Consider the following 19,215-nt stretch of genomic DNA (forward strand, 5'->3'; position numbering starts at 1 on the left):
CTCAAAATAAACCACCTATGAACATGGTAACAAATGAACTATAACATATATTTTACTACCTATAATATTACAAGCAAGATTAAAATTATTAACACTATGGGATCACTTACCACAGTATACACAAATCCTAATATATGCAACAATACTTCCTAAACACCTGTCTGGAAATGGGGATAAGGAGAAGTTCTGATAGGAGACCACAGGAATATTTGTCAGTATTTCATGCTTTGGGCCACTGCTACTGGGAAATGTATTTTATAGCTGCTAACATCACCATGCAAGAAACACTGGCAACTGTTAACTCCATTTCTTATTTTAAATCCAATTTCCAAATGATCGAGTGATTCACAAAACTGAAAAAGTAATACTGTATTTTAATTGGATTTCACTGGAAAACTTATCAGTCATTTAGCTTCTCAGGGTATTAAATTGCTCCCAGTTTTCTGTTCCATTTGTTGTATATGCTTCTGATACACTTATTATTCTTGTGACTGCCACACTGTTAGATACTGACTCACTACATTACATTCTTCCCTTTCTTATTTGCCTCTTATATATCGCATGTAAGTAAAAGAAGCACAAATTCAGATTACTAGAACTCAAGATCGAGCATCCCCAAAATCTGCAAATTGCTTTCTGTTAACAGCTGCTCAGAATTCCCTCTATAATCTAGGAAATATAAAATTAAGACACACAGTCTCCCCATGCAATGGAAAAAAACAGCAGAAGCACATAGGACAATAAACCTCCCATTTGCCAGTCATTCAGAAGTATGTCTAAGGTATGACAAAAATATAAGCTAGAAGTTCACTGCCTCTGATGTGACAAAATAACACCTGGAAGGATGACTAAAAACTGGTCAAACAGATCATCCCACCAGGCTGCTGAAGCTGCACGCACCTTAGCAGGTCTGGCCTTGCTTGCTCCTTGATCTGTACAAGTGCCAGAAAGACCAGAAGTCCAAGACGAAATACACTGCCTAAGCCAAAGGTTCCTTGATATCGATCAGTCCTGAACTTTAAAATTAGATAGTCCTAGAAACCTAAGTGTGTTAAATGTTTTAGAAAGCCTGTGAGGAAATCCTTGAGTTTTCAGTATGCCACCTTTATCTATGCAAAGGGCATGTTAACCAAAAGACACATCTTTGGGACTGTGTCACTACAGTATTTTCTGAAAATACTGGAATGAACCTTAACAGCACAAAGTGAACCAAGTAACACACAGGAGCTTCCATATGGTTAAAGAAGGCATTCAGTTGAATGCTGATCCTGTAATCCAACTCTACCTTGAAGAAGGTAAAGAACAAGCAGCCAGAAAAAGATGACCCTTGATGTCACTTGTAGCCACCACCTGTAGAAGAACGGAAAGAAAACAACTCTCACGATTCCCTTGCGGGTCAGAGATGTCCAAGGACTTTCAGGTTTCGCTTTAGCAAAAGCAGATCCTTTAAAAAAAAGAAAATAGATTTTGATATACTTCACTGTTATGGCAAATAACATCAGTTGTTTAGTAGAGGGTAGTTGAGAGAGTTATTTAAAGAAGCAACTATTAAACATAATACTTTTAATAAACATCATACTTCTACCATTTCACCATCTCCTCAATGAAACCTCTGTGTAAATTGTTGGTGCCCTCTTGACTGCCATTATCAGGAACTTCTACAAATATCTAGATTTTGGAATGTGTGAATAACAAAACATTTCTTAGTATGTAAAAATTATTTAAAATTAAATTATTAAAAATTATTGTTTCACTGAGGTATCGAAAACTTTCTGAAGCAAAAGAAAGTCACATGAAAATTCCACATGCCCATGCAGGCACAGCAGAGGGATCTAAACATCAACACCTGTAAATTGCTCCAGCCGTGTCACTCAGCAAAATGGAATATGGTTGAGAAGTATAGAGGAGAACTAGCCCCAGGAGCAGGGAAGCCTCTCCTTCTATACAGTTTTTCATTTCACTCATTCAAATGTCCTTTCTCTCTCATATCTCCATTTCTTTTTCTTCCTCTATATTCCCACTTCTCTGGCAGCTAGAAAAGTGCCTAACATTTACTTAACAGGAGTGTGACTTAAATTATGGCAAGGTTACTGCTTGGAAAGGGCAACTTGTGCATGCTGCTCTGCCATCTCCACCTTGTTTACAAGTAGAACTGGCATTAGTGAGCTCTGTGCTAGCACAGATGAAACACTGCCAGTACTGGAGCTACTTTAATACCAACTTAGACATCCACACAGAGAAGTCATTTAAAGGCTGTTCATGTATATCACTATACTGAAGTGGTGCACTGCTGTTCCTGAATTCCTACAAACACATTTAGTTTCCAGTTTTTTTTAAGTTCAAATGTCATTTGATTTTGTTTCTTTCTCTCACATTCCCATTTCTAAAGTTACAGTGTTAGGCAATGTGATAAAAGCTGGTCTGCACACCCCCAGAGGACCTCAAAGACACAATGGCAGTAGAAGAGACTCATCAATGGAGCTGTCAGCCCAGCATTGAAGGCCCATGTCCCCAAGCCCAGAGCAGGATAGAAACACAAGGGCAGACAGGAATACAACTCATAGGAGGAGCACTTTAACACGGCCCCTCCCAGGGCTGTCCCAGCAGAGCGTCCCTAAACATGAGCCATTGAAAGCTCTTCAGATCACCTTTCAGAGGAATGGGCAATACTTGAATTTAGTACTCTGAGTCTTACCATTATTATACTAAACTCAATCAACACATACCAATATAGGCACACTCGTTAATTTGTTAGTTATTGGGCTCCTGAGCCAAATGAAATGCATTATTATACAGTAGTTACAAGAACTGTCATAAGCATCCAGCAGATTGAGGGAGGTGACTCTCCCTCACTACTCTGCTCTGGTGAGACTCCACCTGCAGTACCGCATTCAACTCTGGGGCCCCCAACACAAGGGCATGGACCTGTTGGGACAAGTGCAGAGGAGATACACAAAGATGTTCCAATGGCTGGAGCACCTCTGCTATGGAGACAGACTGAGAGAGCTGGGCTTATTCAGCCTGGAGAAGAGAAGGCTACAGTGAGAACTTAGAGCAGCTTCCAGTACCTAAAAAAGCTGACAAGAAAGCTGGAGAGGTGCTTTTTACAAGGGCATGTAGTGACAGGAGAAGGCGGAATGGCTTTAAACTGAAGGAGGGCAGGTTTAGATTCGGTATTAAGAATAAATTCTTTACTATGAGGGTGCTGAGGCGCTGGCACAGGGTGCCCAGAAAAGCTGTGGCTGCTCCATCCTTGGCAGTGTTCAAGGCCAGGTTGGACAGAGCCTTGGAGCAACCTGGTCTAGTGGAAGGTGTTTCTGCCTGTGGCAGGGGGGCTGGAATTGGATGAGCTTTAAGGTCCCGTCCAACACAAATCATTCTGTGATACTATGATTAGGGGGTACAGCGTAAAGGGAGCTCAGATTGCACAGAATTTACTATGGAATGTTTAGGGAAGATGCAAGGAAAGGACAAAAGAGAGGCTTAGGTTATTTAGGGAGGAACCGATGAGTAAGGAGATGAAAAGGACTGGCCAAGCACAAACAACTGCTGCTTAGGATACTGCTTGTCTGGCCGTGCCATGTGCCTAACCAGCTCAGTCTGTACTATCTTCTTATTAAATTCCTTTAACTCTCTCCAGGGGCAGGGGCAGTCTGCTCTGTGCACAGCACAGAGGGCTAAGTGCCAGCACTGGAGTCAGACGTGAGAACAGGAGTCAAGGGGCCATTTGAGTGTGGTGCCAGCAACCTGAGCAAGCACAGTAGTGCTAGCAGAGGTCAAGCCAGGCTCAATGGTGAGGGAGTAAAGCAGCACGAGAGCAAGGGCATGAGTAGGTCTCTAAAGGCAGCCTCTGGGTGAGACAGTACCTGTGTATCTCTAAGGGCAAGAGCAAAGCAGCGTGCTTCGGTTAAGAGACTGAATTCAAAGAGTACAACATGGAATGGCTTCAGGAGACTGTGCTGGCTGCTGGGCTCATGGAAAATAACGCTAGTCATGTTTTTCTCAGCCTTCATAAAGAATAAGGGAAATTATATAAAGATAAAAATAAATGGAGACTAAAGGCTTTTTGAAAAGTCTCATACTGTCTGACCTTCTCTTGCCATTCTGCTATTCAAAACAGACATGAAATATTCAAGGCCTATATGTCTTTTTTCTCTCCAGAAATTTCAACATAGCCTTTCCTCTAGATGCCACAAGATGAGGAAGACATCTGGATACTTGGCAGTGGGAGCTTTCTGAACTAATAACTCCAAGACTTTGATCCATGACAATCCATGTGCTCCTTTTTTTCCTAAATCTATACAACAAAATTTAGATCAAGTTTTTAAGCCTTCAGTTTAATCTAAAGGTCACCTTATAATGATATTTCATATCCATCTTCTTTAAGAGGAATTATGTAGGGTTTGTTGCAGGGGGGTTTAGTGGGTTGGGGTGAGAGGTTGTTTAGGTTTATGAAAGCTTACCGATACATTCTTGTTATAAGACACAGGATGGCATCTATTTTTACACTCAGAAATTCAGCTTTTTCTAGCTCAGGACCTACCTCTTACAAGATCAACATCTATGAGGTCTGGTTTCACGTGTCCTGTTTTCTTTGGTTTGTTTCTCAAACCCTGCAATAGGCAAACACTATCAAAATACATTCCTGCAGATGACAGGCATTATGAAAGAAAAAACATCTGTGTGGTCAGTAATTGTATTTAACCTAAACTGCTACTGAAAATTCAGACAAACCTGTCAAATTCATAGATTTAAAGTACAATAAAATAAACATTCTAAGGAACAAGGCATAATAAATGCCTTTCACACACTCTTCAATCGAAACAAAACCCAACCAATTACTGACCCATAAGGTAATTTTTCATACAGTTAAGCACTGAGCACTCATCTCCCATGGTCTGGGATTATGCAGACAACATACGCACACACTTGCAAGAATTAGTAATACATTTCTATTAGGTTTTCAGAATTTTTAACAAGTTACTTTTCTGAATCTCTTTTCTCCTTATATGTCTAATTAAACTTCACAAAGTGCTTAGATTACAACTCCTTCATTCCAAACCTAGATAGAAAACCATGTTGTAACGCAAGAGCAAGTTCCACTGTCAGAAATCCAAACTCTAGAAATCTACTGATTTTTTTCTTACTAGTGAATATTGATTAAGCTGTAAAAAGAGGGAAAAAAAAAAAAAGCAACCCACCACACAACAAGAAAACAGGAGGGAGAAAAAGCAGCTTATTTTGTCCTTTTGTCCTTTCTTCACTGAAGAGCCAAAATATCTTGCAAAACTTTAACATTTGTTTTAAATGCCAAAACATGATGCTGTACCCTCAAGCTTCAGATAACCGTGAGTTTATTCCAATCCCTTCAGATTAAGCTCTTGATCACATCAGCCAACAACGGCTGCACAGAGTACAATTTATATAGAGCAAAATCTAATATCTCAATAAATATTTTGGGTACAAATAGAATTATAGTGGAAATGGTTTAGCTGTTTTCATTCAAAAAGCAATTAAATCCAGTGGTGAACTGTAGAGTTCCATCACTGTCATATTTCATCCATGCTTAAAAACATTTATTACTTAAATGCAAACATTAAATTCAGATGAAAGCATAAAAATTAAATTATTATGGATGAGAGCAGTATCAGTGAATCAGGAAATGTTAATCTTCACAGGAACGATATCAAGAAAATGGTCCAGAGTGCAGCTCAGTATTTCTCACATCCAAATTCAACTGGATTTACTTTTCATGCTGAAATAATAATTGTGAGAAAAAAAAAACCAAGCTGTTCACAATGAACTAGATATAGAGTCATCACCTGATGTGTCTATTAGAAAAAAATGAGAGTTTGCTTAAAACAAAACAAAATTAACACATAGAACTGAAACATGGATAGGACAAAATGCGCTCTGAGGAGGACAAATAGAGAAAACCAGTTGTCTGTAGAGTTAAGCACTGCAAATAGCTTGACACACAAGATTTTTACAGAACAGCAGTCTTAAAACCACAGTAATTTTACGTGGAATGAGAAAACAAGCCCATAATTAAATTGGAAATCACTATAATTCCAGAGTCATCTACAGATTCTTCTGAAACCTTGCATGAGCCACACTATTGCAAGAAAATATTTAAAATCTCAAAAATAAAATGCTGAATGATGCAATAACTTCCAAATGTGTTACTGCTTATGGGCACAAGTGTTTTCTTGACTGCCTAAATAAAGATCCATGTGCCTCTTAGAAGAAATAACCCACTGGAAACACATGCACAATCCTAGGAAAATTTTACCACTGTGGCTAAAGTTATGTTTTCATTTTAAACACAGAATTCTGCAAAAAAGTAAGCCAACAGTATAACTTGATGCATCTTTTAGAGGAAAAGAAGTGGTGACACAGTCTTTAAAAATTACATTGGCCAAATCTCAAACGCTTTCATCAGTGCCCATGGACTACACTGAATTGGTTCTTCTAATTTTTGCCACACAAAGTAAATGAATTCCATTTACTCAGGTATAATTCCTCTACCCTCTGCATCACAAAGACCTGTAATATATGTAGAAAACAGAAGTGTTTCAAACTTAATTAAAACAAATATTTATAGTGTTTCATATCCTTTGGGCCCATCCAGCTAGTTCGTACAATCTCTATTCGGCACCAGCAAAAATAAAGTTTAAATAAAAATGCTTAAACATAGTTACTATTATTGTAAAAAATTTTTTGCACAGACTTTAATCTTGTTACACTGTTATACTTCTAACTAAACTGTAAATTTATAGTATCAGAAACAGCTTTTCTGCTAAAAATAGTTTAGATTTTTAGTATGGTTCATTTATAAACAGTACTTAGTAGCTTTGAGATTAAAGTGCTAATGCGCAATACTTGAATTTAGTACTCTGAGTGTTACCATTATTATACTAAACTCAATCAACACATACCAATATAGGCAAACTCGTTAATTTGTTAGTTATTGGGCTCCTGAGCCAAATGAAATGCATTTTAAATAAGCACAAGGTGTTATTTGCAATACATTAATTGAATAATGCCCTATTACACAGTAGTTACAAGAACTTCTGTCAGAAGCATCCAGCAGGTTGAGGGAGGTGATTTGCTCTCTATATTCTGCTCTGGTGAGATGCCACCTGCAGTACTGCATTCAGCTCTGAGGCCCCCAACACAAGACACATGTGGACCTGTTGGGACAAGTCCAGAGGAGGGACAAAAAGATGATCAGAGGGCTTGAACACCTCTGCTATGGAGACAGGCTGAGAGAGTTGGGCTTATTCATCCTGGAGAAGAAAAGGCTGTGGGGAGACCTTAGAGCAGCTCCCAGTGCCTAAAGGGGCCAACAAGAAAGCTGGAAAGGGGCTTTTTACAAGGGTATGGTAGTGATAGGACACGGGGGAATGGCTTTAACCTGACAGAGGGGAGACTGAGATGAGATCTTAGGCAGAAGTTCTTCCTTATGAGGGTGGTGAGGCGCTCGCACAGGGTGCACAGAGAAGCTGTGGCTGCCCCATCCCTTGCAGTGCTCAGGCCAGGCTGGAAGGGGCTTTAAGCAACCTGGTCTAGTGGAAGGTGTTTCTGCCTGTGGCAGGGGGGCTGGAACTGGATAAGCTTTATGGTCTCTTCCAACCCAAACCATTCTGTGATTCTAATTCTAATTCAATGCATTGAAACCCATGCAGTAATAGCACACTTCTTGCAGGCAGTATTTGAAGGAAAAGGTTAATTGCAAGAAAACATTAACTGAATTAACATCATGAAGTATGACATAATATACAATCCATAAAACTATTGCATTTTTGATTGATTTCTTTTTCTCCAAAAGAGTTTAGCAATGTGGCAGACACTGATGGCACTGTTAGTTAAACCAAAATGCAAAGAACACTGTTAAACTGCTTGTTCAGAGAAACAAAGCCTGAGGTACTTACCAGTCTAATAAACTGTACAAAACAATGACAGCGTCATAAAGGAGGAAAAGTAAACTGCAGGTATAAGGTAACTAACTGAAAGTAAAGAGAGCTCAGATAACTGACATTAGAATTCATCACATGGAAAAGTGAAAGACAAGAGATACTAAAACAACTAAGCCCTATCTTAAGATAACTGAAAATAAAAAATATGTACAGAAAAAAAAATACAGAAAAAACACAGAAAAGATGCAGCACACTAAATGCTGCAGTTATTAATTATGTAAAATAAACAGAACATAGTATGCCAGTTACATTGGTTGCTTACCCTCCAGGAGTCTAGTTTTACTTTACCAGTATTAAATACCACATATATTGTAAACCTCACCAGCATACACAACCAGACAGCACTGCTGATAACTAGCCAAAAACAACCATTAAAATGCTGTAACATTATTACCTTTATTTCTCTTTGCTCTACTGATTTTTCCCATATTTGTTGATCATATGCCCCGATCTAAAAAGAACACACACACACAAAAAAATCTCCATTAGATTTTAAAAGACATTGATCAAACAAAATCAATCAATCAAGCTTCAACAAGATAAGCATGAAAACAGCAGTTCCTTGGGGAGACCTATTTACAAAGGAATCTTTGTCTTCTCCATTCCATCTTGGCTGGACTGGACCTAGGTAACCTTGTAAATGAGCTGTGATAGGAGAGGAGAGCAAGATGACAGCCTCAGCCTCCTCGCATGACTTGTGTGAGTCAGAGGACTGGAACACCAAAGGGATTCCAGTCTACAAGAGCAGACCTACAGAAGCAATACTGATATAGTCTTTCAGTTAACTTCAGAGAAAATACCATGCACATCTAGTAGAACCCATACCTTCAATTAACTTATTTTTGACACCACCTCCCTCTATGCTTCCCGTTCCACTCCACCCACTTTTACAGCTACACTGGTTTTAGCTTTATCTCTTTAGATTGCACAGCAACAAAACATATTTTGCTGCTGTGCAGGATGGTAATCAACAGGATTACAGGGCAGGGAAAACTAAAGAATATAAGAAAACATCACTCTTCCCACCGAAGCAATGATGAAAAATGTTCTTAGTAGACCTAATCCCAAATTTGTTTACTCTCATTAAACCCCTAGTCTATTTACTCATGAAACTCTTCTAAACGTCTGAGTTCTGTTTAAATGTAAGTTTTTAGGTAAAAATTGGAATACAAGGGACTTGTTTTCTCCCAGGCTCTAATCTCATCAGAGTATCATAGAAAACTTGGTATATTTATAAGAGCAGAACCATTGAAAGGCTAAAGGTTGATCCTGCAAGCATGTATTAAAATCCTATCACTAAGAGCAGGTGTGATGAGTTCCATCATTTTAAATAACCATCAATACAGGTAGTTATAATCAACTTAAGAAATTACTGTGCATTTGTTTATACAAGAAAGCCACTCAACTACTGTCATATTTTGGAGAACAATCACCTCAAGCTTCAGGAAATTCACGTGAGTTAATGACAAGTCAGTATATGAGACAGTATATCCAAGTTCTGCAAGATGCTATCAAAGATCATCAGATTGCTTTGAACCCTGCACAGTGTTTCTAGATAATATTCAGTAGTGATCTTTTTTCCTGTGTCATTTTTAAAACCTTTCCATCTCATTTCTACCTCGACCTATACACGTGTGTGCACACACTGTTACACATCTTGAGTCTGATTCATAACATGGGCACTGAGCAGTTAAGAGAGACAGAGGAACTTCCTGAGACAGAGTCCTTTACTTACTGCAGAGAGCTGATACAAGCAGCTTCATCTGGATGCCTGAGAGAGAGAAGAGCCCCTGCCATGGGAGCAAACCTGCTTAAATTCAACCTTACTGCGAGATCATGGCTTCTGCATCCAGTCCACACACTGCAACAGAAAAGGCCCAAGCACGAGTGCAGACACCATAAACATTGTTCTGATTTGCCTTTACTGTTTTAGTCTCCAGTGTTAAACTAGAAAATGTTAAAATTTTGAAGAAAAAAATCTATTTGTTTTTTGATAATAATAATAAATACTTTGCGCCTCTCTTTTGGAAAAAAATGTAGAGTGTGGAAAATAACTAGGGAGTCAGGCACTGTACTGGGCAGAATAAAGCACTTGCTACAATTAAATTAATAAAACAAAAGGAAGCTTAAGAGCTAACTCCACCTGGATAACAGCCAGCAATTAAAAAGTCACTATCTTGAGTAACCACTCCACCCAGACATTTACATCTGATTGTTCTGGCTTTTTCTCTAAGTACATTTTAAATGAAATTTCAGGCCTTCCTGGTTTTCCTGAAACTTATTGAGAAGAGCCCTAAGTGAGGTTTTTGTGCTGCATAATATTGTGTCCTTCCCACCTCGCTTCCAGAAAAGATTTCTTTCTACAAAGACAGAAAAGGGGATGGAAGTCTGGCTCCCTCTCGATTATGCAAGAAACAAACGCGGAAGGAAGCCTTTGTGCCAATAAAGCTGTAAAGCAAACTCTGTATTCCTGATTCCATTTATAGCTGAAACTGGTGTAGAGTTGAAACAGTCTTTTAAAAGAGCATTCTTCTTTTAGACAAATAACCGACTGTTTGCTAAAGGAATTCTGGGAAAGAGATCCCAGAAGACATCTGGGGCAAGGAAGTTGAATGATCTCAAGTTTGACTTAGTTATGCCTTCCTACAAAAATTTCTTCTCCCTCAAGGCTAGGTAGCAGTTTCCCCCCACAGACAAGAAGTAGGGATTTTTCCATTCACATTTTTCTTTTAACACTGCCCCATAAAGCAATTCTTCCAGCAGGAGGTACAATGAGACAGCCAAACAACTCTAAGGGAGATGGTCTTTTAAAACTGTTTTATTAGCCCATTGGGTCTGGCCAACCCCCTCTGATCAACTTCATTAAAATCTGAGCACAGGGCTATTAAGTAACAGCATTCTGTTGCAAAGTGAAAAGAGTTAAAGGGATAATTAAGTAACTAGAGAGAGCAAGTACCATTACCATCTTTCACATTTTTTTCAATCTACCTAATATCATCCGTTTATGTTTTAAGAAAGATTTAGAAGCACTTCAGGGCACAGGTGTTGTGCTCAGCACATCAAATTTAGATCTGATACTTAATTTCCTTGCTCTCTGTCTGCATAAGCATCCCTGTATACTTCTATCCAATGTGCATCAGAAGGAAATCCATGAAAAACAAAGGTCCTTACAAAGTACCAGGCTGGAACACATTATTTCCCACATCAAACAAAAATAGGTAGAACTAGTGTTACTGAAACAAGGCAAGTAAGAAACATGGGCTTTTTTTTTTTTCTTCTCTACCTTATGTCAGGAAATTAGAGTTTGTGAAATGTATTCATTCAAAAACGTGAGTTCTTGCAGAATTCATTGGAAAGCGTTTTTCACTGACAACAAGCTAAATTATAACACATAATAATGACCACAGGAGCTAAACACCTGCATGAATTCAACAATGTAATTTGTGAATGAGAGAATTTAATACTAGCAGACCTTCCCAGTTTTAAATAATTGAGAGCACACTCAATTGCCACTTCAAAGAGGTTTTATTTACAAATATTTGCATCTAAATTATGTTTCATGTAAATTTAAGTATTCAGTTGTCAAATATTTGCATGTGGACTCTAGCTCTTGGCTATTTGTGCTATTCTTTACAATTGTACATACCTGCAGGACACTGAAAAGAAGTCTAACATCTAGCAGTGCCAAAGAAAAGAAGCTCTAAAGGCAAATAAAATGAAGCAATAACCTTCCAGAGATAAGATCGTACATGCTTCCAAGCTGAAGAATTTAAATACACACAACAGTTGATCAAAGCAAGCTTTCCTTCTGTATGTGACCGTCCCTAGGGCTGCTTCACAAGTGCTCAAGCTTCCCATGGCTAGAACTGTTAGCTCAACATGAAGACCTCAACCAACTCAAGTTGTATAATCCTGAACCCACCAACATTACCTGCAACTCTACTGCAAGTTGTGCAGTATTCCTTAAATGAAATTTAAAGTACAACAAATACACAGGTGCAAAAATGACTCATTTTTTAAGCATACAACAATAAATAATGCTTTTAAAATCTGTTCACAACTTAGTGCAGGACTGTTTGCACAAAAGCTTGTCACTGATTATTTCAGTCTATCAGTCCAGTCTACAACTGGCCATGAAATATTTTTTTTTAGCAAACTACACAATATATCCCAATTTTAACCTGATTTATCACATAAATTTATTCTAATTTAGTTTATAAAATACCTTATCAAATAGGATCTTAAATCTGCCAGAAAATAAACTAATTAAAAAAAAAATCTCTGTTGAACTTTAAATAATTTGTTAATTCAAGTTAGATACAAGCCTGTCTTATAATTTCTGAATGTAATTTTCACCACCAAGCATCAGTAACACAATCCTGTAGCAGGAAATTGCTCAGTAATACGTTACAGATACAAAAACCTGTGATATAATTTCCCTGTAGCAGAACTAGACACTCTTTCATACGCATTTAGTTTAAATCATGCATCCCAGGCTTCCTCAATGCTCTGTCAAGTCTATCCAAACCAGCTACCTCTAAAAATGTTCAATTCTCAAGACACTGTGCCTCAATAAACACCTAGTAAAGAAGATGAAAGGAATTCTGGTCCTTTACATACTTGCAGAATCAACAACCATTCTTCAAACAGCTATTAATTTTTTTAGTATTTAAGGGATTACATGCAGAGACTGAAAACTCTGCCAGTCTTCTTTCACAATGGAAAAGTGAGGGCTTAGCATCCTAAATTAACTGAGCATGATACACTATTAAACAGGTTTTCTAGGGGAAAAAAAATGTTTCTTTACAAGTCATTAATTGCCAAAAAAAAGTATTAACTTTTATGTGACTTGACATGGGATATTAAGCTATACAATTACACACTGGACAACAATAAACTTACCTGAGAAAGCTAGCTCTTTACTGAAAGATTAAATGAATCTGAGATCCTTTTTAAATGCAGACTCCTCGTAATGTTTTATGCATTTAAGAGATATGTGCACCTCTTGAAATTACCTAAATTAACAGCACTTACTCCTTCCAAATCAAATACCTCAGAACAGAAACCATTTGATCACAATTCTTTCTGTATCTAAAATTTGTTTGGCACCTGTACAGTTTGGTTTTATAACACTGACAGCAATTAGCCTAAGTAAACAGTTAAGCTATGAAAACACAGCCTATTTCTACTCCAAAAAAAGCCCACGGCAATATCTCTCCCCAGTGTCTTTCTCCTAACAACCCATATATGCATCAAGATTGAATTTGAGCTTTGTGAATGACACTGATATTCACTTTAAGCTAACGTAGTGATGGTATCAACCTGTAGCCCAATACTCACAAGACCTTCTGATTCTAATGGAATCAATCAATATTTCAGGAGACATTTATAATTTATGACCAAGCAGACTAGCAAAGATTATAATCCTAAAAATACATAGTATTTCCTCCTGGATCTTAAAACTTTAATGTGTATCAATAATGAAACCTGAACGTTAAGCTTTGCTCTTTGAAGCCTCTAAACACTTACAAGCAACATCACAATAGTAATAAGAAATCCAAAAGATACAAAATACGGAGTTTGGTAAATAGAAAACAAAGTTGCTTCCTTGGACTGTCTACCAATGAAATTGAGAGTTTAACACATTATTAAAATACTTAGTGTTAAAATATTGGCTTTATTAACTGTTATGGTCCAACAGTCTTCATAAAAGTGGACTGGACATTTCACAACTTTTCTGGGGTCCTGTCTCAACAATCGGCAAACCTCACATTAAACATTTTTATTCTTATATCTAACCAGAATTTCACACATTTCAGCTTGTGGTTATTGCCCCTCATGCAATCCCTCTGCAGCTCTGAGGAGAGTGTGGCTCCATCCGCTCCATGGCCGCCAAAGCAGCAGTTGCTAAAGCAGTAAACTCTCCCCTTTGCCATGTCTTCTTTCAGACAAAGCAAACCAAGATCTCTCAGACTCTTTGTACATCACAGCCCAGTTACTCTCCAAGTGTTAAGGATTTAACACCTCTGCAACACTATTTTTTACACAATTATGTATGTTCACAAAACAAAGCAGCCTCAAAACATAACTGAGTAAAGGAAACCAATCTGACAGCCTCATTACTCAATGTAATTCCCTGAAGACCACTGAAAATCCAGCAATTTTACCAGCATTGCAACTGGGATCTTAAAACAGCACTGCCCTTACACCCCTGATCATTTCCACTTCCCATGGCGCACTTTCTTTGTGACAGTGCATTCATCTGGGTGGCAAAAGATAAATCAGACCACTCAGGAATAGAAAACAAAATGGAAGGTTATAGTTTCACAAGGCATAATGAAACAATTAAAGCATCAGAGAATCCCTCTCAAGACAGGGATGTGAGCTCTTTGCTATGTCCCTTCACCTATTAGATAGGTTCAGCTCCTTAGTCTTAGTTATAACTGGACTATTAGGTTGAATTTGGTCAGGGGACAAGTGCCAGAAAATCTGTGAGAAGGCGAAGGAAGCATACAGCCAACAGCCAGGCAAGATTGAAGCCTGCTCCATTCAGCCACAGAGTCAATTTTTGAGTGACCTTCTGCACAAGATTCAGAAACTTGAGTTTTGTCTCACCAAAATGAGCTGCTGAAGGCAATCCCCAAAGATTACTCAGATGACAACTTCACTACCAATCCCAGCACTACATGGGAGGAAACTCTTATAAATAGACTTCTTTTTTTTCTCCTCAGTGCTTTCACAAACAGCCAGCTCCCACACTTGTCAAGTTTTAGCAGTTGAAGGCAGACCTTTCTGAACTGATACAGTTTCAGCATCCAAAGTTTAAGGTAATAGAGCCATACAGCCCAGTCATTTGACAACAGCTGCATTTGGTGCCAGGGTCACCAATGCATCACATGAATTCAGCACCAAGAGGAAATCATGTGATTTCTGGGAATAACATAAATTGTGTTGTTTCCTCCTTTACTAACTTGGCAGTATAATCTTGGACTAATGAGCTGTAAAACACTGAATATTACAGATCTTAAAGCAATGCAATTAGAACTCTAATTTAGTCCTTTAAAGCCACTAGAGAGAAAACATCTCATTTGTTTTATTGTGCCCTTTAACAGCCATACCCAAGGGACACCCAAAACAGCTGAAAGCTGCTTTGGCAAAGTTAACTGATGCATGATCAGGTGCAGGATAGGAGTTCAATTCATTAAATTCCATTCTGTCTTCCTCTATAACCATCCCCAAGAGAAAGAAAGCCATAATTACTTCCTGCAATATTATCAACATATCTGTATAAAGTTCCCTGTATTAGCAGCAAGGCTTGAAAACTGGAAATCAGAAAGTTAAGGTAAAGTTACATATAGCCCCTAAACTGGAGGCCTGGAGAAAAGGAGGCTCAGGGGAGATCTTATCACACTCTACAACTACCTGAAAGGAGGTTGTAGGGAGGTGGAAGTTGGTCCCCCCACCACAAGCGATAGGACAAAAGGAAACAGCCTCAAGCTGCACCAGGGGAGGTTTAGATAAGATATTAGGAAAAAATTCTTCACCAAAAGGGTTGTCAAGCATTGGAACAGACTGCTCGGGAAAGTGGTGGAGTCACCACCATGGAGGTATTTAGAAGACTTGTAGAGGTGGCCCTCAGGGACATGGTTTAGTGGTGGGCTTGGCAGTGCTGGGTTAATGGTTGGACTCGATCTTCAATGTCTTTTCCAATCTCAATGATTCTATGATTCTTTGATTCTATACTAACTAATAAAGTGCATACATGTGAATGTTAGCTCAGTAGCTGTCTGGGACCAAAGTAATGAATCGTTCCAGAGAACAATGCAGACAACCCTACCACACCCCTTTATTGCAAGAACCAGAGCAGCACAAAGTGTTGAAAACAAGCTGGACAAACCCTGTCTGACACGCAAGTGCCCCAGCAGTGCACTTCCCAGAGCACCCAGGAACACAGCAAAGGTTTAATTCATTTTGCTTTTCACAGAGCCAACCCGTATCTGTTCAGATATCATGCCTTGCAAGAGTATTTGTACCAGCTGTGAAAGGCAAACTATCGCTGGAAGCAGTAAAGCTATGTCCATGCAATCTTGTATCTCAGATAACAAGCTGGCATAATACACTATCTGAAATCTTAAAACTCAACTTAAAGCAACTAAGAATTGATTACTGTGTGTTTACAAGACAGTAATTGAGAGCTCCCATGCACTAAAAGCAGAGTAAGTCTATTGCAACAACAAAACCCAAGCTTACATAATAAAAAGTCTGACCTTTCAAACAATTAAGTGCATTACTAAAGTCCTCGTGTGAGGAGCTCAATTTCAGACAATAGCATGAGTCATATGAGTAAACTTGGTGTCTGGAAAACTTGCATAAAGTAGGGTTGGAAGAGCTCAATTGCTTAACTCTCTCCATTAACGAAATACAAAAATGCCTTACTTATGAGAAACCAAAAGATTTCTGAAACTCAGTACAGACATGAAAAAAATACATAAAAAATATAAAAAATTATATTAAAATTGAAACCGAAAGATCACAAGGAGAAAGTTACCTGCTCAGTACCTCTCACAGCCTCCACCCACTCAAATATACTTTTCTTCTTTATGTATGACTATAAATATCAGAAGAAGCTCTTCATGTTCTTTTTCAAGGCACTCATACACCTGTTCAGTCATCTGAAAATGCCTACCCAAAGTAACGCTTTATTTTCCTCGTTTTATCATATAGGGAAGTCATAGCAATTGATGAGTACTGACCACAGTCCTGGTTCTCCCTTGCCCTCGAAACAATGTTTTACTGCTAGAACATGCTAAACTTTCATCCCTCCCCATTTTAAATTTCAGTTACTGTTGTCAGCAACCAGCAGATGTAAAAAGCAAAGAAAGTGGGACAACTCTGAAATAAATATTTAAAGCGGAAAGCAACCACCATTCATAGAGTTTTGCCATCATAAGCAATCATCACATAACAGAAAGAGAAAGGAACTAAAAGATGTCTGGTACCCACTAGCACAGCGTTTCCTGTTCCCCAATTTGAAATCTTTGGTGCAAACAACAAATCCAAGGGGAAAAAAAAATATTGTGCTATGTAAGAGATTTGAATAAGTAAATAAACAAACAAGCAAGGACATGGCTGAAAGAGCCTGAAGTGCTCCCAGGAACAGATCACAGACCACACTACAAAGTTACCAGCTCGATCCAGGAGAACCTTCAGTAAGTGGGACCTAAGAAATAACAATCTAATAAGCATAAGATGCAATATTTCTGCAACTCAGCCATTTGTCCCAAAATAAGACCGCACTTCCACATATGGAAAGAAGCAAAAACCTGTTCATTTGGCAGACCCCGGTCCACATGTGGATTGCTATTAAATTTTGTTCCCTTCATGGAAAACACTGAAATCTGGTCTATGCAAGATCTTATCCCTTCTGAAGACAGCCCAGTCTCTCATGAAGTAGCAGGAGTCACTTCATCCCAACTGCTTGCCATAAAGGCAGCATGCCATTTCTAGCCAAGCAGACCTCTGTAAAAGGCTACAGAGACTTATGGCAGAAATATTGTTGCTATGAACAAGATAAATGGAAATGTGTATGAAATCACTTGAAAAGGCAAGAGAACAAGGGTTAAAATGACCTGTACTGATAATGAGTAAGCCTGTTAGGGTTGTCCTGGAAAAAGTAAAATTGAGGAATGGGTTGTTTATATCAAGACTAGAGGGCCTGCCCTCTGGAAGATCACAGCACAGTGACTCAGCAGAAGGTCCTGCCTCCCTAACATCAGGAGGATGGGAAGCTGGAGCATATCACACATGGCATTCCTTTTCCTGCATGACTGTCAGGAAAAAAGACATGTATTTATTTAAAAAATAAAATAAAATAAATGAAAATCACACCTTACAGCTTGATAAAGAAGCACGTCTCAAAATTTAGCAGAGTTTTCAGCTTTTAAAAAGCAATTTAACTGAACAAGCCAACCGGCACACTAATGTCAAGCGGAGACGGTGATTTGAAATTGTCAAAATAATAAATCAGAAAGAGGCATCAACATTTCTATGTGCAGGCAATACTGTAACTATCAGTTTCTTTGTCTAATTAACTTCTAAAAAGCCCCAGCCTATCTCTTTTGGGTATGGATTACACAGTTCCTTGTTACTGACAGAAAATGCACTTCAATTCTCTCAACTTAAATACAAGGATTCAGTGATGTGCTACAGAAACAAATCCTCCTGTACATTAATTAACATTCTACTGAGAATGAGAATTTTCTTTCCTTTTTTTTTCCTCACACTACAAGTAGCCAAGGGAGTGAGGACTTCTCAACACAGACCAGAACTATTCCATTTCATTAGAAATGGTCACTTAATATTGAGTTACTTCTGGAAGGAAAGTTTCGAGCTACTCACTCACATACAACACTACCCAGTAAGTAGTATATTTATTATATTGTACAACTGAACACAGTAAACTGACTTTTTTTTTAAAGCCACCATAAAAACAAATAGCAAGCTTACCTTCTTCTGGTACCAAACTATAGCATCAGTTACTTTGGACGCCATTTATTCCACTGAATTCACACGGTCATTTTAAGCTGTTGACAGAAAAAGACAGAATTTACTTTCACCTTCCCCACGAAGGCCAACAGGGAATGTAGAAACACTCCTGTTACTTGCAACGTGCTGAACAGCTATGTTTACTACATATACACCTTGCCTCTGTCGCTTTAGTAAGTCTGGGGTTTCTCTCCTAAGAAAACAAATCTGCTGCTACATCCAAAGGCTTGGGTTTCTCCATCCTTTCCAGTCAAACACAAGTGGCACAGACACGGTCTGTTATTGCCTCACGAGAACCTCACAAGATTTCTGCAGTGTATTTGTCTGATAAATTAAGCAACCTATAGTTATTACCACAGCCCAGTATTCTGAATAGGAATAACTGTGTTATAAAATGCAAGAAAATGCCATACATACTAGTCAACACATTTTGAAATTAAAAAAAAAAACAACCAAACAAAAAAACAGTGCCAGAACTCCACTAATTATAAAATACATTAATGAAAAGAGTGGACTCAAACCAAGTCAAAAGGAGAAAAACAAACAAGGGAGAGTGGTAAGTTTGTTTTAATGGCAGCAAATAGCAGTAGGATTAGTTAATCTTTGATGTCGCTGCCATTAGTTTCAATGTGAAATAAAGAAAACACACCTTTCAGCCTAGACAAAACATTCCTACCCTGAAGATTAAGTT

General features: G+C 38.3%; 1 protein-coding gene across 4 annotated transcripts in view; it reads right to left on the minus strand.

Annotated features, from left to right (window-relative positions):
- The window catches only part of PHTF2 (putative homeodomain transcription factor 2), a 67,856-nt gene that overhangs the window by 32,803 nt on the left and 15,838 nt on the right, over positions 1–19,215 (minus strand). For 3 of the 4 annotated variants that reach the window (XM_062632007.1, XM_062632004.1, XM_062632005.1), the window contains exons 2-6: positions 18,486–18,562; positions 8,374–8,430; positions 7,935–7,946; positions 4,544–4,613; positions 1,286–1,444 (exon numbers count right to left, since the gene is read on the minus strand). In XM_062632007.1, the coding sequence (XP_062487991.1) occupies positions 1,286–1,444; positions 4,544–4,613; positions 7,935–7,946; positions 8,374–8,430; positions 18,486–18,530 (343 nt within the window). In that variant the 5' untranslated portion in view covers positions 18,531–18,562. The remainder of the gene's footprint in view (positions 1–1,285; positions 1,445–4,543; positions 4,614–7,934; positions 7,947–8,373; positions 8,431–18,485; positions 18,563–19,215) is intronic. The other variant, XM_062632006.1, reaches the window with a different exon arrangement.

The sequence above is a fragment of the Pezoporus occidentalis genome, unplaced genomic scaffold (assembly GCF_034315485.1).
Source record: "Pezoporus occidentalis ecotype Australia unplaced genomic scaffold, CSIRO_AGI_Poc_V1 ctg38, whole genome shotgun sequence".
Taxonomy (NCBI): domain Eukaryota; kingdom Metazoa; phylum Chordata; class Aves; order Psittaciformes; family Psittacidae; genus Pezoporus; species Pezoporus occidentalis.